Source organism: Notolepis coatsorum (assembly GCF_963971535.1).
Source record: "Notolepis coatsorum genome assembly, chromosome: 14".
NCBI classification, from domain to species: Eukaryota; Metazoa; Chordata; class Actinopteri; order Aulopiformes; family Paralepididae; genus Notolepis; species Notolepis coatsorum.
This window is the reverse complement of record NC_140178.1, coordinates 84,360,842-84,387,310: the sequence shown is the minus strand read 5'-3', so window position 1 is coordinate 84,387,310 and position 26,469 is coordinate 84,360,842. Positions and strand designations below refer to the sequence as shown.

Sequence of the window (26,469 nt, the reverse complement as noted above, 5' to 3'; positions counted from 1 at the left end):
TCGGAAGTGCTTATTTGCTTTTTTACTTCCGGAAAGTCCGCCATTGCCTCTACTCACTTTTCCAAGATAGTAAGTTAATTTGACTTATTCTAGTCTAATGACACCTAGATTTATAAATAGTAATATATATGTAACATTAATGCCTTTGTTAATTATAACGTTGATGCAGTAGCGCATACAGTATAACGTTAGTGCGTGATCATGTTGGCTGTAATGGACATGAGAAATTTTGTGTGGGGGGGGGTTGCGCAGTTCGTTTGACTGAAACCACATGGTACTTTACTGAAATTGACGGATAATTATCGGCCACTGCCATCAGTAAATTTGATCTCATCCACCGATAAGCCGATTGCAGTCAACAAGGCACATATCAGCCGATACCGATACGCAACAGATATATCGGTGCACCCCTAAATTAAACATCTCCCTGCTTCCCCCCTCTGAGCAGAAAACAAGACAAGGCCATGAGTAGTCGGTGTAAATGGGATACGAGGACAAACCCTAATGAACGGTCTCTCCTGCTTTCATTCAGCTGCAGCGGTCCTGCATATACCAAATGCCATACCCCATATATCATGGTACAAGGATCAAATATCCAAACCGGTATCCCAACGCATCTGATGAGACCAAACCATGAGCGCTGGAACCCCTCCCTCCCAGACTGCTACAATGGGTTCAAAGGGAAAGTAGAGGTGGGGCTTCAAGATTCATCAACAATTATGGCAGACAGTAAACGTTACGAAAGGATATGTTGATAGGGTCATAAAGACTAAATGAAAAACAATTCCGTCACAGCGAATGTGTTAGTTTCTTAACACATTGGTCGCCAAAATCACATTTCAGCGTTATTGCCCGCCATGCGTTGTCTGCCAAGATCGCTGTACAGCGTTTTTTTAGGTCAATATTTCATTTTTCATCCACCCAACCCCCGATGCCCTAGCTGGACCCTAGATGTGACTGCAACGGCTCAATACCGCCACCTGGTGGATGGTCGGGCGAGTTACACTCGCAAAAACCGGAAGTGTTCGCTGGAGATCTTCATTCCCTGTCCAACAGGCTGATCACGCCGCCTGAATGCAGCCAGCCTGAGCCAATAAAACACTTATATTCTAGATTCAGAAGGTATTAACACAACAATGTATGAATGAAAAAGTATAACGTTCCCACATCCTTAACGATAGATAATCGATGTTGAATGGGCCATAGTAATGTCAATATAGCAATACAATTTAAAAGGTTATAGCCCTGCAAAGAAGGTAAACATCTCCATAGGCTTTCAACGGTGGCAGAGAGGGGTATGAGATGGGCACAATGCCCGGCGGTCAATGTGTTAAACAATGTTGGATTATGTAATTGGTGGGTCATGAGTCATTGTGGAACAAAATAAAAATTGCGCGAATTGATTGATTGCAAATTTTATTACTGTCCGCCTTGTTTCCAACTGGTTAACACATTAACTGCCACGGAGTTTGATCATCTTATACCATTCTCTGCCAGCACTGTAAGTCTATGGAGATGTTCACCTTCTTTGCAGGGCTATAACTTTTTAAATTGTATTGCTAAATTGACATTACTATGGCCCATTCAACATCGATTATCTATCGTTCAGGATGTAGGAACGCTTTACTTTTTCATTCACACATTCATACAAAAATACAGTCTAGAATATAAATGTTTTTATCGTTTTCTGCAGTAATTCCTAGAACGTGAGATATAGGCATAAATGCATATATAGATTATCAAATGCCGTTTGATACCGATCCACGCTATATAAAAATGTCAACTGTACATGGTCCTAAACGTTATGACTGATCATGCGCGGGTGAACGGAGGGGGGGGGGGTCATTTATAATTCCGTGATCGTCGTTAAATGATTTATGTAGTATGGGTGATATATAGATCAGAGCAGTTTGCATGGATAATAATAAACAAACGCTGAAAGTCACGGCAGCCTCCTCTTACCGTTGGGCAATGACACTGGAGCAAAAAGATCCCCGTTATTTGATGGGGATCAAGGCGATCCATTTCCGGTTTGTATAATAATAATAGCCCAAATCATGTCGATTATTGAGTTATGGCAGCGATCGCTACACATGGACGTGTGTCTTGAGTCCCGCAACGATAAGCGAGTGGCCGGACGTATTTAGGAGACGCACCGATATCCAACCGGCATTTCCGGTTTGGCAACTCGCCGCTCATCCACCAGGTGGCAGTATTGAAGCGTTGCAGAGTTGTGCCGAGTCCCACAGCATCAGACAAGGCTCCGTGAGGGAAATATGAATACCATGGCGAAAATATGAAATATGATCAAAATAACGTTGTACGCCGTGATCTGGCAGAATTCGCATGAACTTGAAACCCGTTGTACGACGTTTTTGGCGAAGAAAGTGTTAAGCTTGGCGACTCTTTCGAAGTCGCTCTCTTTCGAAGTTGGTTAAGCTTAGAGTTTGTCTTTAGAGCAGGGCGATGACCACCAGCCCTGATTCCAAACTCTAAGCTTAACCAACTTCGAAAGAGTGACTTCGAAAGAGTCGCCAAGCTTAACCAGTTGGAAACAAGGCGGACAGTAATAAAATTAGCAATCAGTCAATCAATTCAATAATCCACGCTCACTTAAAACAGCGCACCTCCCAGCTGCTTCTATAGAAAGTAGGTTTAAAAAATAATAATAAATAAATTCCCTCCTATAGGGCAAAGAAAACTTTTTTTTACCTACTTTCTATAGAAGCATCTAAGAATGAAGTTCTATAGAAAGTAGGTTTAAAAAAAATAATAATAATTGGATGTGACAGTTGGATGTGTTAGTTTGTTGGATGTCTTACTGAGAACAGTTGGATGCACTTCCGAGCTGCTTCCACATGGAGGCAACTTCTTTGTTTTTGTTTTTTGGGAACTACTTTTTCTGCGGATGGTTGTCAATACATCTTCAATTAATGTGTGTTTATTGTATAGCAATAAGGTTGGATGACATCAGCCATTGTATAAAAGCCATTACACCATGCGCAGTCGTGGGTTATGAGAATTAGACCATGTCTAGGGGGGTCTAACGACCACGCCTAGGCATGGTCTAATTCTCATAACCCACTCGTGCGCGTGATGTATTGCTTTAACACTTCCAGTGCCACTGGTTAACATGGTAAAACGTGGTTGAATGCCACCACCCACTTCAATGATAGGGTTGTGAACGCATAATCTCTGTCTTAAATTATGGCTGTGTCTAATCTGCCCGTCGCTTATCAATGACTTGTTTGCAGTCAACATTGTTGAAACGGATTTTTTTTTATAAATCGCTTCATTTCCGTTTTATAGCATTTTGAAAAGCCCTCGTTTAAGGAAAATATAAAGATTCCGTGATATTCTGGCATACACAAAAACTGACATTTTTCGGCCTATTTATGAATAGTTTTCAAATAAATGCTAGATTATCGATAGTATATGTGTACTTATGCACGCTATAGAAGCGGGCTGAAATATCGATTCTCTCATTTCCTGATCAGCGAGCACACACAGACACACACATATGGGACACGTTGATATATCTGTGAAAAAAGCTCTGATTATCCTAAGAGTGGTCAAATAAATTCCTTACCTCAGATCAGATGTTATCCAAAAAGATTATTCCAATTCCTGATCGCCATTCCAAATATTCGCGTTTAAAGTGGAGATGAAGCAGTGAACAATGTGATCCTAGTTTGTTTGTTGTGTACCTTGTGTAAGACGGGGTTCTATAATAAAATGTGAAATCCTGCTTATAATTTCCCTGTTTTCGCCATGGGCGGCGCCATTTTGTTGCTGACGTCACGGTGTTGGTTTGATTATGTTGTTGGGGGTGGGAGGTTTGTCCAGAAGACCACCATCAGCTGAAGCCTGATGCGGTTCCGGCGTTAGCTCTCGGGAGCGATGGCTAGCTAGTTAGCACCAGCCGGGGACCGGTGTTAGCAACCGGGAGCGATGGCTAGCGTTACCACCAGCCGGGGACCGGCGTTAGCAACCGGGAGCGATGGCTAGCTAGTTAGCACCAGCCGGGGACCGGTGTTCGCAACCGGGAGCGATGGCTAGCGTTACCACCAGCCGGGGACCGGTGTTAGCAACCGGGAGCGATGGCACCAGCCGGGGACCGGCGTTAGCTCTCGGGAGCGATGGCTAGCTAGTTACCACCAGCCGGGGACCCGCGTTAGCTCTCGGGAGCGATGGCTAGGTGCTAACTAGCTAGCCATCGCTCCCGAGAGCTAACGCCGGTCCCCGGCTGGTGCCATCGCTCCCGGTTGCTAACACCGGTCCCCGGCTGCGTGTTGCTTAATAACAGCGCAACAGTGCAAAAGCGCCTTTCTTTTCAGGCCCGCTTAGACAAATGCTATGGCATTTCCGCGTACATTGCAACGAATCACTTGAAACCTCGGCTGTCTTTAACTATGAGTGAACACAACTGTCTTTAACTATGAGTGAACACAACGCAACATTGTAACGTTAACGTGTAATTTACTATGGATATGGAATATAGTATATTATCGCGACGATTGTAACGTGTACTTCGCGAATATAGTATATTATCGCGACGCGTCGTCGGAGGCGACTAAACGCTGTTGTGAACACAACACATTGTAACGTTAACGTGTACTTTACTATGGAATATCAGAAGAAACTACTCAACCTCGGCTGTCTTTAACTAAACAGTGTTGTGAACACAACACATTGTAACGTTAACGTGTACTTTACTATGGAATATCAGAAGAAACTACTCAACCTCGGCTGTCTTTAACTATGAATGAACACAACACTCTAACTCACCAATGTACAGTTTCTACGCCAAATGTATATGCACTCCTTTTTCTGGACACTTTTGTATCACAAACAGTACTGTATTTGCAAATCTGATACGTCATAAATGTATAGATGTAGCAGTACTGTCTATCTGTATGTCATGTATGTCATATATGTTATGATGAATTGAAAATGGGGGACCCTGATGTAAACAAGACGAAAGTCTTTCTCTGGTCTGCATCCCCTTAACAATTGTATGTATTGAGCTGTACTGTACCCATTCTGCAATCTGTTAATAAACTTTTCAATCAATCAATCAAACCATGTTTAGATAATAAAGTACTCAACCTCTACTTGTCTACTGTCTGACTGAACACAACACTCTAACTAACTTACCATGTTTAGATAATGAAGTACTCAACCTCTACAGTCTTTAACTATGAGTGAACACAACACTCTAACTTACCATCTTTAGATAATGAAGTATGCAACCTGTACTGTATTTAACTATGAAGGAATTACAACCTTTATTTAATGGTTAATAGTTTGATAAAAGGTAATTTACTATATTTGTATGGCATTTACACTTAAAGTAGAAAAACAAAAGTAATCTGTAAAATAGTGAATTTCCTGTGAAAAAACATTTATTTTTTACAGTGTACGTTACACACACACAAATGCTACAGTCATTATGACACATTTTACAAAGAAAGTCTTGTATGAACTACTGTTGAACCACAGTAAAAGGTCTAAATGCTCTGGTTCTGTGCACTGCTACTAAAACTGTTGAACCACAGTAAAAGGTCTAAATGCTCTGGTTCTGTGCACTGCTACTAAAACTGTTGAACCACAGTAAAAGGTCTAAATGCTCTGGTTCTGTGCACTGCTACTAAAACTGTTGAACCACAGTAAAAGGTCTAAATGCTCTGGTTCTGTGCACTGCTACTAAAACTGTTGAACCACAGTAAAAGGTCTAAATGCTCTGGTTCTGTGCACGAACCAAGGCGGGATCTCATGCGCATGCGCGGGCACCTCGCGAGCACGCCGGTGCACGCACCTGAGCGAGCACGCCGCCGCCGCCGCCGGTGCACGCACCTGGGCGCTGGGCGAAGGAAAATGAAAGGCGCATTACCGTACTGGCGTGCGGTGACGAATGCGGAAGCATTTTTGCACTGTTGCGCTGTTATTAAGCAACACGCTCCCCGGCTGGTGCTAACTAGCTAGCCATCGCTCCCGAGAGCTAACGCCGGTCCCCGGCTGGTGCTAGCCATCGCTCCCGAGAGCTAACGCCGGAACCGCATCAGGCTTCAGCTGATAGTGGTCTTCTGGACAAACCTCCCACCCCCAACAACATAATCCGAGGCAATGAAGTGTTCGCTGGAGATCTTCATTCCCTGTCCAACAGGCTGATCACGCCGCCTGAGTGCAGCCAGCCTGAGCCAACATGCCAACAACACTGTTCTTTTCACTGGTAGTTTGTGGAAATGAACCAACTTTCCTATCTTTCACACGGTAAAATTAGTTTGAACAGCCAGGAGCAATACAAACAGAACCACCGCGGTCCCGTTGTTTGGTAGGCAACATTTTACTGACCCGACAGACCATGTTTACTATGCAGCTAACCCACAGTGTATACACCAAACCAACACCGTGACGTCAGCAACAAAATGGCGCCGCACATGTTCATAAATGGACATTACAAATAGTTTTTTCTTAGAAACGCCTTATTTTTATAATGTGATTTTTTCTGTGGTTTATCTAAATACTAATTTGATGCTATGACTATGTGTTTATCGCTATGCTTCATCTCCCCTTTAATGATTCAGCGTTGGGTACTGTAAATACATAATCCATACATTTTCCGGGCTGGCAATCACAATGGATTCCTCAGTTGGCTTGACGGAAAAAGTAAAATGAGCAAACTGGCCCGCCCGCCTATTCTTTATTCCCAGCGGAAGAGTGCTGCCAAGTGCTTCCGCGTTTTCTCTGATTGGCTGCGACACGCCCCACGGCAGCCGCGGAGCGGAGCGGCAGAGCTTGCGGCATTATGTAGCCGTAATCCCCGATGTTTTTCATTCGACGCTTAGCTCAACTGGTATGCCGCCGTGCTGTGGATCCTGCGGTCCGTTAGTGACAAGTTCGATTCCCTTAATTTTTTTTTTTTTTTTAACGTGCATTCTTTCGCCGGTTAAGTTTAGGCATGTTAACTTTAAGCATTGTTTCGGAGTTGGTTATGGTTAAGGTTAGGCATTGTTTCGGAGTTGGTTAAGGTTAGAAGGGTTAAGTTTAGGCGCTGTTAAGGAGCTGGTTAAGGTTAGAGTTTGTCTTAGAGAATGGCAATAGACAGCCTATTTTCGCACTGCCGCTCTCTCGCGCTGCCGCGGTCACATGGGCGTCGCAGCCAATCAGGGAAAACGCGGAAGCACGCGACGCACTCTTCCGCTGGGAATAAGCTACACGCGGCCCCCATCAGTCTAAAGTAATGGGGTGCAGTTACACAGGGAGAGACGATGGGGGGCGGTATCTTCCCAATTGAGCTCAGAGAGTCTGCAACACTAACCTGAGGCTCGATTGATGAAATATGAATTCAAATCGCCAATTAAAAAAAATACGACAAACAAACGCTATATAGCGTTGCCGGCACTCAACTGGCGGCATGAACTAACGACAAAACGCGTTGCTGGCACTCAAAGTGTTAATAATGGATGGTTTCTTTTCTCTTTTAGCAGAATAAATTAGACTCAGGGCACAGCCACACACTGGAAAATACTACTTTGACAGCCCAGAAATGTAATAAATAATAATAAGTGACCACTCACCTACGTGGCCGATGAACACCACGTTGACATGCTCCTTCTTGGGAGCGTCTGGCTGGGCGGGAACTATCTTGGGAGTTGGCACTTCTTCCTCTTCCTCCATCGTCTCCGAGGCCACCTTCTCCTCCGTCGTCGACACCGCCACCGGTCCCCTGTCGCCGTCGGTCCCGCCTCCTGGCTCCTCCTCATTAGGCTCTGCCCCCTTTTGGTCCCACGTCTCCTCTGTGGTCATCTCAGCGTCCCCGTTCTCCAGCGGAGCTGCACGGGACAGACTGTGCGTGAGACTCGGGGCGCCGGAGAGGAGCGTTCTCTACAAAGACTAGATCCTAGAATATCATGTGCCTTTCCGTTGTACTTTTTTGACATTGTTTTATCACAGGTAGTTTAAACAAGCATATTGTTCTCCGCTTTATAGGATGGTAGACAATGAAGAGATCAAGTGAGAAACAGGAGAAAGGGGATAAACAAATAGTCAAAACCTAGAACGCTGCGAGCAAACAGCTCGTGTCCCAGTGTACTGAACTACCAACACGCCCCCAAGTAGCTTGTATTTTAGTCAGTCCAACACGTGCCATAATACATACTACTGCTATTCTGGGTGCAGCGCTAATGACCTGCTTTGGCCTCAGTACAAAATCATACAGCTCTTTACAAGTTCATCAGCCTCTGGGCTGTTGTTCTCTGAAGCAGATAAACTAATGACAATAGCTTTCTAGCACAAAATTTGACAAGCGCACACCATTTCTGATTTACACTAATGAGCCAAACAAGTTAGGTCTGGGGATGCCCCAATGGGATCGGAGCAGATTGTGGCGCATTTTAATTGATCGTGATTGGCTATGTTGAGTCCAATCAAATAGTTTTTTTTGTATTAAAACCATTAACACATCCTCCGCCGGAAACGCTTTAAAGTTTAGAGCGTTATTGCCCGCCAGACCTCGCTGTACAGCGTTATTGATTGATTGAATTATTTCATTTTTTCGCCATGGCATTCATAATTCATATATACACCCGCGACGCTCCAGCTGGACCTTATAGGTGACAGCAACGACGGCTCAATACCCAATTGTCCATGTCTTTGTTTGCAAACCATCTGATCAATATATCCACCCATACTACATAAAGCATTAACTGACGATCAAGGAATTATAGACCCTCCCCCCCTTTCCTCCATGCATGATGAAGCATAACGTATACCGATCATATAGTTAAATTTTTTAATATAGCGTGTATAGGGGGGAAACGGCAATCGATAATCTATATATGCGTTTAGGCCTATAACTCACGTTCTAGGAATTACTGCAGAAAACAATAAAAACACTTATATTCTAGAAGGTATTTTTGTATGAATGAAAAAGTATAACGTTCCCACATCCTGAACGATAGATAATCGATGTTGAATGGGCCATAGTAATGTCAATATAGCAATACAATTTAAAAAGTTATAGCCCTGCAAAGAAGGTAAACATCTCCATAGGCTTTCAATGGTGGCAGACTGGGTACTTTGATGAGTACAATGGCTGGCAGTCAATGTGTTAAGGAAAAGCTCTGTTGTAGGCAATTTCTTTCTTTAAGCATAACCATTCAATTACCAAGCATATCTTACCTACGTTGGATTTGTTTTGCTCAATTTAGATCTACTTGAAGTGTCCACTGTGCAGCTGTATCATCTCGGAACGGGGCAAAAAGAAACTTGATTGGGACATCCCTAGTTAGGACAAAATGTTCACTGTCAAAATACCACGACTCTGTTCAGTCAGTCAATCAGTGGTTCGTTCTGGATCACTTTCTACAACAAGTGGGTTAGCGGTTCCCACTGATCATTTCAACAACATAATCACAATAGGAAGTGGAGCCGAGTCTAATAAAGAGATGAGTGGGGTTAAAAATGGCTGCAGTGGTGACAAAATGTGCTGACAGTAGACCAGGGGTCGCCACTCCCAACAATGAGCCAGCTGGTAAAATCTCTGGTGTGAATATGGGTTGGAGAGAGGGAATGTTACGGCAGCGCCTGCCAGGGTCAGATATGGTTCACACTTGAATCGACACCGGTATTCAATGGTACCTTTTTTCTGTACTTTACTTTTACATTACACAAATTGTATTTCAGTTGTATTAAAAAAAAAAAAAAAAAAAATCCAAACTTCTCAATGTCAACATGAACAGTTATTTATTTTGAACATTTTGTTATTTATTGTTGCAACACAATCCTCCCCATTAGTGTTTTATTTTTTTTACATTACATTAATTATGCATTATGTTTTAAAATGTTTAAATAACATTATATTATCTGGCCATCTTCTGTAAATACTATCAAACTTCTCTGTAATATACATATTACACACACAACACGCATTCAGGGAACAACAGTTACTTTTTGTCTAACGAGTCAAGGAGCCAGATTTAAACAACTACCAGTCAGACAGATGTTTTTACCAGCCAAAAATTATAGCTGCTTTTTAATATATCTCCATATGTGTATTATGAGTTCTCTCCACTCCACGCTATGTTAATGCTCGTCAGCACAGGAGATACGATTATATTAAAAAAGATGATATACAATTATACACACATACAACACTGACATGACTGCACACACGAGAGGGGAAGAATGGCTTATGTCAGACTTAATGATTTAAGCTAATTGTCTCCTAATGAAGTGAAGTGTATACGTTTGGCTACTTAAAATCCTGACATGTACAGAGAGAGGGGAGAGAGAGAGAAAGACTCAAGACACCCACCCCACTCAAGACACCCACCCCCTTCCATTCCTCCATGTTTGAGCAGGAGCAACTAGGGGTGGGGTAAATTCTGATTCTTAGATGCATGGCGATGCGGACGATTCTGAATCAATTCACAAATTTAAAAAAGAAAAAAAATCGAACGTAATGTTGACTTAACAAAAAAAGGTGGAACTCAGAAATGTGGAAGTGCAGCACCCACCCGGACAGTTTATGGAGTGCACATAAAAGAAAACAGCTGTGAACCGCGGATAATTAGCTGATGTAAATGTAATGTATGTAAATAGCAAAAATTGTTTTGTCTAGAGATGAAGTAAACAGCAACTGTGTGAGAATTGGGCGCCGCATGGCATAATGCAAACGTTGGATAACTGGATAACAGTCCGTTACTAGCGGAAAACCTCTGCTAAGTATTTAGCATTACACAAAACAACCTCTGCACTTACATATTGATACAGCTAAATCCATCAAAGCCTTAATGTTGTTATTTATAGTGAAAGCAAACTATGCAGCCCAATGAAGTCGCGGGTAATTTGAACTGTCAGCTTGTAGGATATCATCTTTACTCGCACACATCTATTTTAATAGCAAATGTGAGTGAATCACAAAACAGACAAAATAAGCTATTTCTTGTATGAAAATTCTGAAAGTTGGCCCCTAATCTTTTAGTTGAATGTACAGAAAGACAGCAGAGTGGGAGAGAGAGAAAGAGCGAAGGAAAGGGTCTCGGGCTCAGCATTATCTCCGCAAAAACAAAACGTAGTCATCCGCTATGCACTGCTTCTGGGGTTAGTTTAACTGTTTTTGGAACAGTTTAATTAACTTTAGCAGCTAATGTTAGTTTAGTTTTACTGTGACTTGGGCACACAGGGATGATGAGAATGCAAAGCATGTTAAGACGCATTGGACCTGTTGCTGGTGTGGCTGTTGGTGGAGTGGCTCACACAAACAGCAAAGTTTTCACTGCACACAGAAACAGTGCTAAATATCTAGATATTATAGCTTCTAAAGTTTAAGGTCTGCGCTGGTCTGTGTGCATTACGAAATGACAATTACTGTCATTGGAATTTAGATGGGTTTTACTTTTAACTTTTTTTCTACTTGGGTGGGTCCTAATCTACCTGCTCTCAAGGTACTGAAATTTGGCACCAACTGATCTAGCATGAATCGGTACTCTGTAGTAGGGATGCACAGATATGAAAATTGGCCACCGATACCGATTGTTCAACTAACACAATCGGCCGATACCGATATTTGTGGCAAAATATAAGTATTTGTAATTTTTTTTAATATATATTTTTTAATGAAACTACTGTATATCTTTATGTGTATGTTTGTATTTGTAGGCCTCTTTACTTACTTAAAAAAAGTAAACATCAAGAAATATGTTTATGGTATTAATTCCACCATGCCATGTAGCACTATCCCTCTCCCAGTATCGTCTGGCGGCCTGCAGATGGATACTATTCTCTAGGGCTGGGCGATATGATATAAATATCGGGTAGAGTTCATTAACAATACACTTTTTAAACGTATCGCGGATATCGTGATGTTTTGCCCTCGCGTTAGAGGCCGCCGCGGCTGAGATGAGACTTACAAGCGCAGTGCTAAATGCTTTCCTCTCTCTCTCGCCTCTCCCTCTCGCAGAAAAAAAAAGTCAGTCACACACACACTTGCCAAAATTACGTCATCTACACGCACATACACGCACGCAAGCGCACACACCTAGCCAGAGACAGAGAGGCGGTGGCTCGGTGCTAGGGATGCCCCCTGAAACCCAGGAGTAAGCTCCGGCGTTAACTATCTGTAAGTTAGTTTATGAGCGGATTAGCTACGGAGCTAACAGAGTGTACCATCCATCTGCGACGCAACAGTGGCAGCAACAGTGGACACGGAGTAATGTTAACGTTATGTGGAGTTCATACTACACTACACGTATTGAGAGAAAACGGTGCTTTTTCAATGTATGTGATGTATAGATTGGGGAGAGATGACCACAGCTAAAAACGGTGGTAATGAAATGTGCATGGTTCGCTTTAGAAAACGGTGATAGAAGAAGAGGCAGTAGCCATCACTGCAGAAGGTTTAGCAGCCAGCCGAATGTTTACATTCCTTGTAAGAACAGAGATAAGAGAGTGTAGGCCCAGAGCAGGAGGAGAGGGGTGACCTCTTTAATGCAACAGTGGATGAAACGTTTAATGGTGTGAAAGGTTAGCAGTCGTCATGACAGCACGTCGCATGACAACCAGGAGAGGGGCGGGGGGCCGTCGTTGCTACGACGAAGACCTATAAGTCGAACGGTGTTTCCGGGTAGGGCAAACCAAAATCTGACTGAGACTAAGAGGGAAGAAACCAGAAGAGACTCTCTCCTCTCATTGAGAGAGAGGGGGGGGGGGGGGGAGAATGGCACATCACCAGTAGCTTCGGCTACCACGAGGATGGTCTTAGGCTAACGACTAGGCCTGACCACTATTGGACTGAATAACAAAAGGACAATCTGAACACACCGAGAGATCATTAGAATAGACTCTTCAAGGACGATACAATTTGATAACATCTGATAACATGAGGTTCTGTTTATAGCAATAAACCAACGCTTCTCCTCATAAGGTATCTCACAGTGTCGAAGTGTCGAATTCTTACGGAAGTGGAGAAGTATTATGGTTTATGGATTACACTAACGGGGGGAAGATAAGGATCTTATCTACCAGTATCGGAGACGTCAGGACCATTAAAAGTACACAACGCAGAGGAATTGGATGGAGGGCCAAACAGACGAAGACGTGATACTGGCCAGTTTGATCACAATCTAACAGTTGGTGCCGTGACCCGGATTTGCAAGAGATTAAAACAACGGGAACAGTTGGTTGTTGATGACAGCCGGATTTGCAAGAGATAAGAACAACGGATAAAGACTTTTTCAATAATGGGGCGACAGTGGACAACAGTCATCAATGTGTGGGAGAATCATGATCGAAGCAAGGCCGGCCAGCCCCGGGAGAGAGCGGCGAGTCGAGCGGTCAGGAGGCGAACCAGCGCTGTAGGGGAAACAGCGCTCCGATCAAAAATGTGAGTTCACTGTGCACACGGTTGTTTTGATTTTAAGCCAAATAAAAACGAACAGATAGTGAATCCGTAAACGTAAACATTTCTAGTTCGACACAGAGAATGCCAGCTGTGATAATATGAGCAGAGAGCCATGGTGGAAATCGAGGGTGTTATCTACAGAGAATGAAAAGCAAACGAGGCAGGCTGCACAGTTTTGGTTTAAGGAGGGTAAATGCGAGATGAGGAAAGGGGGGGGGGGGGGCGCTTGAATCAGATCGAAAAATTGTTATGGCGGGACTGTTTTCATAACAGAAGGAAAGTCGAAAGGAGATTGTACCAGTGTGTATTATGTCCGATCAGGCAAGAGTATTAGTCTGAGAAAGCGTCCCCTGATAATGGATAGGAAAGAGAGGAAAAACAGCTGTGTTTTTAGGCCGTGGAAGGAAGGGCAGCGTTTGTTTGTTTGAGAGAGTAGCCATTATGAGCGAGTCAAAATGGCCGTGAGCACCACGAGGAGATAACAGATAAAGAACCAGGAAGTGACACGTCAACTAATACAGGCAAATGGAGGAGTAGGTCGCCACCTAGTGGCGGAGGGGGGGGGGGTAGTGCTGGGGAGTTTCCATTACCCATAGGGGAATATTTAGAGTTTAATTCAATTAAGGAGTTTAATTGCGGAAGGGGGGGGGTAGTGCTGGGGAGTTTCCATTACCCATAGGGGAATATTTAGAGTTTAAGTTAATTAAGGAGTTTAATTTTTTCAAGATTACCAACTGCTTGTGTGTATACACGGTGGTGTATGTAGAACTTTGTAAAGGAACTCAAAGTGTGGTATAGAGCGACGGGACAGCTCCAGGGCGACGGTAGACAGCCCCGTAGGGTATATAGAGCGACGGGACAGCTCCAGGGCGACGGTAGACAGCCCCGTAGGGTATAGAGCGACGGTGACAGCTCCAGGGCGATGGTAGACAGCCCCGTAGGGTATAGAGCGACGGTGACAGCTCCAGGGCGATGGTAGACAGCCCCGTAGGGTATAGAGCGACGGTGACAGCTCCAGGGCAACGGTAGACAGCCCCGTAGGGTATAGAGCAACGGTGACAGCTCCAGGGCGACGGTAGACAGCCCCGTAGGGTATAGGGCGACGGACAGCTCTGTTGTATGTTAGATGATAGTACGAGTACGTATGTGAGTTAGGAGCAGGGAACCAACCTGCTCTGTTGTATGTTAGAGCTCGGTTGTATGTTATTATCATAATAATAAGATCGATATACAGGTTAATTAAATAAGTTTAATTATGAAATAAGAGGGAGTTCGATCTCCAGTGGGGCCTTCTCACACCTAATAAATAGGCAGAGTCTTGAGGGGACACGTCACCAGAAAGAACTGGCGCGCGCTGGGGGTCACCCGTGGGACAAACGTAGAGCGCCGAGTGGGTATCGTTTAGCTGCTGGTGTCACGCCGGAAGACAACAAAACAGGGAACAGCCCTGTAGGATTAGATATGGGTGTTGAGAAGGTGGGGGACTAATAGAGAACAAATAGCGCCATGGGCTGTAGGACACTCACACCGTCCAACAGTCTGAAAGGGCGTGGCCATGGCAGGGGCTTGCAGAGGGAAAAAATATATAGAGAACGAGCTGCAGGCCCAAAGCCACGGTAGAGTAATAGAAAACACAGGGTCGAGTGTACAGAAAGACTGCCGGTGTTGTGTTTCTGCTTTCAAGGGGGGAATGACACCGACAGCGATGGAGATGGCCAGGAGACAGACTGGAGGAGGAGGAAGCCGCAGGGGCCAGGCACCGCAGCCTGGTACACAGATGATCCACGACGAGAGGGAGGAGACGGCGGCGGTGGAGATGAGCCTCAACCAAGATGACCGACAGGGCGGAGATGACCGACAGGGCGGAGATGACCGACGAGGCGGAGTCCAGCGGTCGCAGGCGGTGTTGCCCAGGGGAGAACGAGGCAGACATCGGAGGGGCCTTCACGGCGGAGATGCTGTTTAGAGAGCGTTTTGAAACAACAGAGCACGGGCGGTGAATCATGAACAAACGGGGACTTCCTTTCAGAGTCAATCAGGAGATCGAGAGACGAGACAACAGCGAGAAGTCCTGTGTTCATTGATTAGGAGTATGAGATATAAATGGAGGATTCATATATAAGATATATGTATAGAAGGATATATATATATATATAGAAGGTAGATATAACTGAGAACAGTAGAACAACAGGATATAATTATTGGGAGCAGACAGGGGGGCTCCAATGGTTATGAGTCGTTGGATGTTGTTGGTTTTGGTGGTCGGTTTCGGTTCCCTTTGTGCACGAAGGGGGGCGCAAACAGACATCAGGCAGCAGGATCACTGGGTTGACCGTGGGCCGTCTTCGTTTCTTGTGCACGAGAGACGAGGTTGGTTTGCTTCAACCACAGGCTATTTTTGGCATAATTAATTGAAAAACCAAATAATGATTTATGATTCTGAAGGGGTGATAAGAATCAAGGGGGGATTGAGAGAAAACGGTGCTTTTTCAATGTATGTGATGTATAGATTGGGGAGAGATGACCACAGCTAAAAACGGTGGTAATGAAATGTGCATGGTTCGCTTTAGAAAACGGTGATAGAAGAAGAGGCAGTAGCCATCACTGCAGAAGGTTTAGCAGCCAGCCGAATGTTTACATTCCTTGTAAGAACAGAGATAAGAGAGTGTAGGCCCAGAGCAGGAGGAGAGGGGTGACCTCTTTAATGCAACAGTGGATGAAACGTTTAATGGTGTGAAAGGTTAGCAGTCGTCATGACAGCACGTCGCATGACAACCAGGAGAGGGGCGGGGGGCCGTCGTTGCTACGACGAAGACCTATAAGTCGAACGGTGTTTCCGGGTAGGGCAGACCAAAATCTGACTGAGACTAAGAGGGAAGAAACCAGAAGAGACTCTCTCCTCTCATTGAGAGAGAGGGGGGGGGGGGGGGAGAATGGCACATCACCAGTAGCTTCGGCTACCACGAGGATGGTCTTAGGCTAACGACTAGGCCTGACCACTATTGGACTGAATAACAAAAGGACAATCTGAACACACCGAGAGATCATTAGAATAGACTCTTCAAGGACGATACAATTTGATAACATCTGATAACATGAGGTTCTGTTTATAGCAATAAAACAACGCTTCTCCTCATAAGGTATCTCACAGTGTCGAAGTGTCGAATTCTTACGGAAGTGGAGAAGTATTATGGTTTATGGATTACACTAACGGGGGGAAGATAAGGATCTTATCTACCAGTATCGGAGACGTCAGGACCATTAAAAGTACACAACGCAGAGGAATTGGATGGAGGGCCAAACAGACGAAGACGTGATACTGGCCAGTTTGATCACAATCTAACAGTATGAACTCGACATAACGTTAACGTTACTCCGTTTCCATGAAGTGTTTAATTAGCAGCAATCTGTTGTTGAAAATGTAACGTTAACCGGAAAACCGGAAATGGATTGCGAGGACAGGAAGCCGTCATGAAGTGGGCTTCTGGCCCTTGTAGTCATATATATTGTAGTCTTTTAGTCTTATTAACTAAAAGATTTTAACAAAATAAAAAGCAGCAGCACTATTGGATAACTGAGTCATGTTTGCTATGTATTTCTTTCTTTAGGGGAGTAGGACATTTGTTTCACAGTTTTAGCATGATGTTTTATAGATGGCTAGGTTAAACACAGGTTTTTGTTTTTAAGAGGGGGGGTTTGATTTGATTGAAGTTTATTTCAAGTATGCAACACAACAAACAAACATCAAGTACTAGGGATGTCCCGATCGCCTTTTTTTGCTTCCGATCCGATCCCGAGCATGTGATTTTAAATATCTATCGATCCGATCGTTTCCGATCCGATCTTTCACATTAGTAATCAATTTTGACGCATTTTTGTCAGAAACTGGCAGAGCGAGACAAGCCCATCTGTTGCTTATAATAGTCCGGGGCGCGAGAGCGGAGGCTTTTGTTATTACATTCACCCTGAGAAATGTGCTTCTGCTTCATATGAGAAATATTAAAAGTTTCAATATATGTTTGCACATTAGTATACATTCAGTGTTCGACTTACGTAATGGTCCATTCTGGTCTCAAACGCCGACGATAAACCTCAGTCACGTAACGTTATCCTCCAGGTGAAAATTTTGTCTGAAAACTTCGCCTCCAGCCTGCTGCTTCATGAGTTTTTCCTCCACGCGGAATCTCCTCCTTGCAAACATTGCAACTGGCTTGACTTTCTTTTAAAATGCTTAGTTCCAAACCTCTGACATTAAGTCTAGCTGCTCAAGTCAGTGGATATTAACCGTGTTTCGGGAGCGACGTGTTGTTGTTGTGGTCGCGTGTAGCGTGTAGCGTCTAAATTAAAGGGAATGTTTGTTGCAACGGTGAAAATTAAAGGGGAATGTGTTTGTTGTGGATAATTATTCTGCTCTGTGTGACAATAAATACATTAATGATGATATATTATATGTACTTTAAAACCAAAACTAAGGCCTCCGTATGAGTTTAAGACGTGGACATGGTCATGTTTGTTGAATAAAATTTATCTTTTTTTGACTGCCGATTTTTATTATTATTTTTCCCGATCCCCGATACTCTGAAAAGCACGTGATCGACGCCGATTCCGATCACGTGATCGGATCGGGACATCCCTATCAAGTACAGATATAGCCTTAAGCCGTTCAAATAATAAATGTATACATACATGTAAATAAATAAATAGTTACAATATGTAATCTAATCATCTAAATCTAATCTAATATATAATATAAAAAAACGAAAGGCTAAAATGCTAAATATATAATCTAAGAATCCAATAATCTAAATCTAATATAAAAATGCTAAATGCATGAGTCTTTTGTCTTTAATGTTCGCTTGCAAACTCAAATACTGTCTTGGTAAGCCTCATAATGAATTGTTTGGGGAAAAAAGGAAAAACATCGTGATGTGTATCGCCGAAAGGTCAGAAAATATCGTGATATCATATTTAGGCCATATCGCCCAGCCCTACTATTCTCTCAACCAGAGCTCTCAAACCAATGCAATAGAACCATTTTGATTGACAGTCGATTCGGCCAATTACGTCACACCGCTAGCACCCACCTCCTGCTGTTCTTACCACCAATCGGCAAGCGTTTATTCATTTTCTACTTCCGGGCATGCCGCCATTGATCTGCTTGCGAGAACCACAACAAGCTAATACGTTAGCTGCCCGCCGACCAGCGCTCCAGAGTCCACAGGATGACCAAACGAGACACAATGATTTTACTGCAACAAATGTTATAATAAAACAATGCCTTTCTATACATTTGTCTGGTTGAAAACTTTATTAACAGATTGCAGAATGGGTAGTTGGGTACGGAATGAGCAACGGAATGGAACTGAGCTATGAACGGAGTAATGCCTTGCTTACTTGCCATCTTCGGGTAAATAATATGCTGATGTTATTGAACGTGTAACACTAACTATATAACGTTAATGCCACAAAACGAATGTTTGTGTCATTTTAACAGCAGATACTTTCTTAAATGCCATCTTCCCGAGAGAGGGGTGTTGACGGGGAGCTGTGATGGGTTCGCTTGGTTGTGTTATTAATAGCATTGAACAGCTAACCGAAAGCTAGCGTTAACTAACGTTAAAGGTTTAGCCATAACGTTACCTTGGCTAAAGTTGGGGCTATTCATAATCCAGCAATAATGGCTGAGACCTGCAAGCAAAGTACAGCAAGTTGGCAAAGGAGTATTCCAACGTAAATCACATTTTCACCAGTAACGTTAGTCTTCCACCTCCCGGTAGCTCATGCTAGCTAACCTAGCTCATGGTAACGTAGTCACTGAGCGACCACCTCGCGTACACAATTAATGACATGTTGCGGACAGCCATATCGGTGACAATGTTTAGCTTTTAGTGCCAAATGATAAGAGTCTGAAGCGGAGTCTCAAAAGAGAATGTTGAATATTTAGTAGTAACTTTGATGCAGTAGCTTGTGTGTGTGTGTGGGGGACTGGGGGCGGCGCCGTTGTGCAGGACGCAACTGAATTTATCGGCTACTGCCATCTGCACATTCGAGCTTATCGGCCAATACCGATACCCGACAGATACATCGGTGCACCCCTACTCTGTAGTAGACATAATTCGGTCGGTCCCCAACCGTAGTGCCTGCCTTTTTCAAGGGCTTTCTCAGAATCTTGCACATTCAGAATGTTCTTAATGTAAGTGAAATAAGACCTTTGTAATTTGGGGGCATAAATGCCCTATATCAATAACCAGACTATTAATAGTATTAACAATTATAAGGCACTTTTTTAATAATTACATTAAAGGACCATACCAGTTTTTCATGTGCATAGGTGTATGAAGGCTTGCTACGAGAGAAGGCAGGAGACCACCTCCGATTACTGCTTAACCCGACAAGATAACTGACTCAGAACACATGATGCCACGAGTAACGGTTTGTACATACAAAGCAAGAGACAGCACGGTGCGTAAGACGACTGATGTCAGTGTGGGAAAAAAACACCTGTGTGACGTAGCAGGCTATGCACTTAGGGAGCGCACCCTCGTACAATGTTTTTCTGTGTGTCTATCTAAATTCAATCAGGAAGACACGGACCGGTATGATAGACACATGAGGCGGCAGACATTAACAAATGCATTCACACAGGGCCATGTGTGCAAAGAAAAATATAGCCTAGAAGCCTAAGAGGATTTCTGTAATTGGGGGGGGGGTCTTCGGTTCATGACATGACAGTAACCACAAAGGGCTTTGTTGACCTGAGAGTGTTCTTTCTGTTCGGGTCTGTCAATTCGAGGACAAAGTAGGAGGCCAGTAGCCAATCACCACTGAGGTGAGTAGTAATGCCGCGGTTGTAGCACATGTCACAGCGAGAACACGCGCACAGTGACACACCCAAATGCACATACACTATACATACCAGCAGTTTCGGAGACCTCCATGGTGGACACTGTTTCAACTGCAACTGAAAAAGGGAGAAAGCTTGGTAAGCTATTACCGTAATGTAGATGAGAAAAGAGTGAGCTTCCACTAATATGCTGAGCTTCTACTAATACTGAAATTCCACTAATGCTGAGCTTCCACAAATACCGAGTTTGCACTAATATTGAGCTTCCACTAATACTAAAGTGTAATGAATATGTTGGCTAAATAGTCCTTTGGTTGGATTAGCCCATTATCTGGCTTTCCAGTGTAAACAGGACTAGACTGGTTCTAAACCTTGACAAATAGGCATACAAGTGTACGCCTACCAGCAGTAGGTATATGTTCAACAATTAAACTAGATGGCATGTGGGGATTTAAGCTTTAATGTATGCGATATTTACCATTGTTAATTCCTGAAGTGGTCATTCTGAGAGTATTTGTGATTACTACAGCAAGATGAGTTTCCTAACATAAAACACTATCGTTGCCTTCACGGACCTCTGAAGAAACCAATCTTACTTATTACAGTTTATACTGTGTCAAACAACCGGTTCCACTATCTGTATTGCCTATAGACGGTTTGACTGGAATTATGTTGCTACTAGGTAACAGTTTGGAGTGGACCCACAATGTATTTCCTGACTATTAGCATTAGCAATCATTGCAACAGGAAATAAACTTGGGTCCCTTTTAGAATGTGAATGTTGTCACTTTCTAAACAACAGTCTATAGTATAGGGCTAAGTTAACGGTTAATCTATGGCAACTGAATCCAAACAAAGGCCAGAGGAAGAGTTGCCAAAAGATTGTTTCACATCGAAGATTAATGATGACATTGATTCACCAGGGAAGACGAAAGAAGGAGCGAGAAAAATGTCAAATGGTTAAAGTTGGAAATAAAATAGCTGGTTAAATAATAATAATTCACTGTGGCTTTGTGGTGGTTAACGGCAAAGAAGTTTTGGAGTCGTTTGACTTCAGACCAATTGACTGGAGGTGTTTCCACTTAAAGAATCACAAACAATCCGCCATGGGCTTAGCTGACCTAACTTTCCAAATTTAGACAAAATTGCTCGTCGGTACAACTATAATCCATTCTCCTTTACTCCATTTTGCTTCAACACGTTTGTCTAATGACAGTTGTTTGTTCCCACCAGCAGCCACTACAAGTAGGTTAGAGAAACCATAGATATCTATATATCTATGAGAGAAACAACCACGTCACACCAAGCAGCCCTGAGTCACACAGAGCAACAGTTCAGCCAAACAGACCAATAGGGGATATCTGCAGAGCCGCAACTTGCTCTGCAGATATACCCTACTCAAACAGACACTTTACCATGACGAGTTACAAGATAACACTACCGCTGAGTGCCGTCTCTTCTCCTGCGTTATACCGGCTGGGCTGGTTTTAAACTCAACGTTAGCGAGCCTGTCCAGTTTCTCAAAACGAACAGTCTCGGGTTGAGAAACTAGACAACAGGCTAACTTACTTTACTTCCACAACACGTTGAGTTTAAAACCAGCCCCGTCGTGGCAGCAGCTGGAGGCTAAAGGCGTGAACCCGACTAACGTGCCGCCGGCTAACTCACTCACACGTTAGCTTAATACAGAATGAACGTTCACGTTAGTTAGTTAGCACGTCGCCGGCTGTCAGTTAACTTGTTCAGAAGAACACCATCGTGTCCACTGGGTTCATTGAATAAACGCATCTCCGTTGAGGTGACCCGACGAGGTTATCATTAAAGAGGCGTTTTGCTCAGTTGTCGTGCGGCCAACAACACGGCGTGGTGCTGCTTCACAGCCTCAACTCCTCTTGAGCGGCTTCAGAGACGCGTGTCTTCTCCAGCGGCTACAGCTAGCGGAGCTAAAACTAGCCACCGAGCTAACCGTGCTAAGCTAAGCTAGCGTAGCTCGTTTCTTAACGTGACCGGTGGCGAACTTACCACCGGAATCAGGATCTTCCGAGGGCCCTTTTACAATGAAGGACGGGACGAATTCGACGGCGTTTACATTGGGGACGAACGGCTTGGCGTTCACATTGAGGGCTATGAACGCGGCGTCCAGTTCCCCGTCGACCGTGGTGCCGGCCTCCACGTCGTCCTCTTGTTCCCAGGAGTCGGGCGCAGTGTCTGTCGGGTCCATCGTGGGCTCTCTTGGATTTTCTACTACTACTGTGTGAACACTTTGAGCCACAGCGGTACGCAGTTGGGTGATATCTACGTTAACTGTCTCTGCCCGAAAACCCCGATGTTGAAGTCACCCCTAAAAACGAATAAAACTTCCCCCACTCAACGTCTAATGTTTTTGTCTCCGCTTCAGGTGAAATAAAACAGCCGGTTTGCTCTGAGTCTTTACTCTCTCGGTAAAGGGACGCGCGGAAGGGAGATTCGACTCAGCAACTCCCAGCCAGTCCTCGTGTGCTGTGCTGCTCTGACTCTCCTCGACTTGATGTGAGCAGGGCCGCGGTGGATGCTGGGATATGATGTGTTATTCAGAAGCCGACCGCGTTCACACTAGGGACCCTGTAACATCATAAAAACTACATTTCCATAGGCGTACGAATACGATCGGAAACGTCCGCGGCTCCTGACCTTTTCAGGAACCGCACATTCAACGTTTTTTAAGCAGTTGGGAGACAAGACAAGTCATTATTTTCTCAGTTTAATAAACTTCATACGATCACATGCTAGTTTGTTTTTAATGTAATGCACGGGGAAGTGCAATACACGTAAACAAAATAAACATCTAATTTAGATTTATGAATGAATGAATGAAAACTTTATTTAACAGATTGCAGAATGGGTACAATACAGTACGGCTCAATACACACAATTGTTAAGGGGATGCAGACCTGAGAAAGACGTTTGTCTTGTTTCCATCAGGGTCCCCCATTTTCAATTCATATAGGGGAGAGTGGGGTGAGTAGTTCCACTTTTTACTTAAAGTGCCTTTAAAGCAAGGGGATTACAGTAATGTCCCCAACTAAAATATGTACATATAGTTTAGGATGTTGTGCATCCCTGGGGACAATCACTTTGGATCTTAAATAAACTGTTTCAGAAATATAGCTTTAGAAAAAAAAGTGGTTTTGTGGCACAACTTGCCCCCGGTGTGGGGTAAGTTGTGACATTAGAGAGAATACACTGGGGTAAATTGTGCCATTGATAATTTTATGTAAAACAGATCATTTTAATCTCAAAAGCGGTAAAAGCATCCTGCAGATCTTCATCTCCTTTCCAACCTGACGTATAGTCTTCCCCTGTTGCACCTCTTTCACTGCTCTTTCCAACTTCTCAAGAGGAGTTGAAACCCTGTCTGTCTTCCATTTGTATATCTACGTGGCATGATGGATTTTGGTCTAAAATTATAAATATCACATAGTTTTAGTGATCAAATGCAAGAATGCAATGTACAATAACAATAAAATACAATAAAGTAATATATATAGTTAATAAAATAAGTTGGGGCAACTTAACAAAGAGAATATCTGGCACAACTTAACCCAGGCCCTTTGGCACAAATCACCCCAAGCCTACCATTTTGAAAAAAATGCATCCCCCAGCTGTTTTGAGCTAGCATCATGCTAACTGTATATACTCATGGTGTAGCTTACTAAAGCACTAAAACATGTGTGAACTGTTTTCAAAGTTGTCTATAATTGTTCAAACACAGCAATAAAAAAACCTTGATCATACAAATTTTACTTTGGAGGGCAAAAAACAGTTTTTTGAACTTAAATGTGCTTACCTCTCAAGCCAGGTGTCTCCCTTCTCTGCAGGTTGAGTGAAATGGATGCCTCTTCAAAAATATGTTGTCACATGACCAACTTCTTCTATGGTTTTCTAGATAACAGGGGTGGAACTACATGCCCCTTGGCACTACTCACCCCACTCTCCCCTAGACATTTATGACATACACAACATACATGACATATAGGTATTTAGTACTGATACATTTGTGACATAAATATTCAAATATACAGTACTGTTACCCCTAGATCCTGACAGAGTATATACATATGATGGGGATGGGACTGTACATTAGGAGGGGGTGGGTGGGTGGGAGAGAAATATACATACGGCGGGGAGGGAATATATACATGCGGTGGGGAGGAGACTGTCTATTAGGAGGTGGTGGGGGTTTTGGGCATTTACGGTGGCCAGTTTCGAATTGCAGCCTCCCGTAGGTGCTCTTTAAGAGCGGTTTCACATTCCTTTACAGCTTTGGGTAGGGCGTTCCACATTGATGTGGCATAATTGCGAAACGTGTTTAGTCCCTTGTTTGAGCCGAATCTGGGTTTAACATGATTTGTTGAGCTTCCTCTGGTGTAGTGGTTGTGGTATTCACTGACCTTTGGGAAGTATTTTGACATGTACATGGGTACCTTAGTCGTATAGTGTATCTTGTAGACCAGGCCCATTGCAAGTTGCTGTACTCTGTCGTCTACTCTAAGCCATCCTAGGTTGTCAAAGTGGGCAGGGGTGAGGTGGGTTACCCATGTACATGTCAAAATACTTCCCAAAGGTCAGTGAATACCACGATCACAACACCAGAGGGAGCTCCACAAATCATGTTAAACCCAGATTCGGCTCAAACAAGGGACTAAACACGTTTCGCAATTATGCCACATCAATGTGGAACGCCCTACCCAAAGCTGTAAAGGAATGTGAATCACTACCCACCTTCAAAAACACTCTCAAAAAACACCTACGGGAGACTGCAATTCGAAACTGGCCCCTGTAAATGTCCTAACCCAGTTGTACAGTAAATGACCAAGTATGGCTTTGTCAGTATTCCAATGTACAGTGTGCCCCCCCCCCCATCCAATGTACAGCCCCCCACCCAACCCAACCTCCTCCAATGTACAGTTTCTACGTCAAATGTATATACACTCTTTTTCTGGACAATTTTTGTATCACAAACAGTACTGTATTTGCAAATCTGGTATGTCATGAATGTATAGATGTAGCGGTACTGTCTATCTGTATGTTGTGTATGTCATATATGTTATGATGAATTGAAAATGGGGGACCCTGATGTAAACAAGACGAAAGTCTTTCTCTGGTCTGCATCCCCTTAACAATTGTATGTATTGAGCTGTACTGTACCCATTCTGCAATCTGTTAATAAACTTTTCAATCAATCAATCAATACATGTCGAAATGCTTCCCAAAGGTCAGGGTTATACCACAACCACAACACCAGAGGGAGTTCCACAAATCATGTTCAACCCAGATTCGGCACAAACAAGGGACTAAACATGTTTCGCAATTATGCCACACATCAATGTGGACCGCCCTACCCACAGCCGTAAAAAAAATGTGAATCCCTACCCACCTTCAAAACCGCTCTCAAAGAGCACCTACAGGAGGCTGCAACTCGAAACTGGCCCCCGTAAATGTCCAACCCCCCCCCCCCCCCTCCCACCGTACAGTTTCCTCCCACCCCCTCCTAATGTACAGTTTCCTCCCCCTCGTATGTATATATTTTCTGTTAGGATCTGTTTAACAGTACTGTATATTTGCATATCTTGTATGTCACAAATGTAACAGTACTGTATACCTGTATGTCATAAATGTCATGATATATATCTGTATGTGGTGTATGTCATATATGTCATTATGAATTCAAAATGGGGGACCCTGATGTAAACAAGACGAAAGTCTTTCTCTGGTCTGCATCCCCTTAACAATTATGTATTGAGCCGTACTGTATTGTACCAATTCTACAATCTGTTAATAAAGTTTTCAATCAATCAAACAATCAATGTGCAAGCATAGTCGTAGTACCCTTGAAGGAGTGCTCCTGTTAGTCTTCAGGGTATTCTTGTTTACCAGAGAGGAGATCCGGTACAAGAATCTTGTTCGTTGGTTGACTTTTTTTATTACATTGGTTGCTATTTTGTCACAGGAAAGATTTTCCTCTAGGATGGAACCCAGGTATGAAATTTCATCTTTCCTTGTGACAATATTGTCACCCACTGAAGCCGTTGGTCTTGCTGAGTTTGTTATTTGATCCGAAGAGAATGGACTCTGTTTTACCCAGGTGTAACGATAGTTTGTTATCAGCGAGCCAACTGCAGATTCTGCTGAGTTCAGAGCTGAGGGCTTTTTCAACCTGCAACTTGTTCCTGTCAGAGAC

The 26,469-nt window shown here is 43.5% G+C and overlaps 1 protein-coding gene across 1 annotated transcript in view; it reads right to left on the bottom strand.

The window, feature by feature from the left end:
* LOC311241214 (eukaryotic peptide chain release factor GTP-binding subunit ERF3A-like) overlaps positions 1 to 22,747 on the bottom strand; it is a 64,605-nt gene extending 41,858 nt beyond the window's left edge. Inside the window, exons 1-3 of the mRNA XM_084329969.1 lie at positions 22,272 to 22,747; positions 20,322 to 20,366; positions 7,581 to 7,835 (exon numbers count right to left, since the gene is read on the bottom strand). Coding sequence (XP_084186095.1) covers positions 7,581 to 7,835; positions 20,322 to 20,366; positions 22,272 to 22,470 — 499 coding nt within the window. The 5' untranslated portion in view covers positions 22,471 to 22,747. The remainder of the gene's footprint in view (positions 1 to 7,580; positions 7,836 to 20,321; positions 20,367 to 22,271) is intronic.
* Positions 22,748 to 26,469: the final 3,722 nt, after the last annotated feature.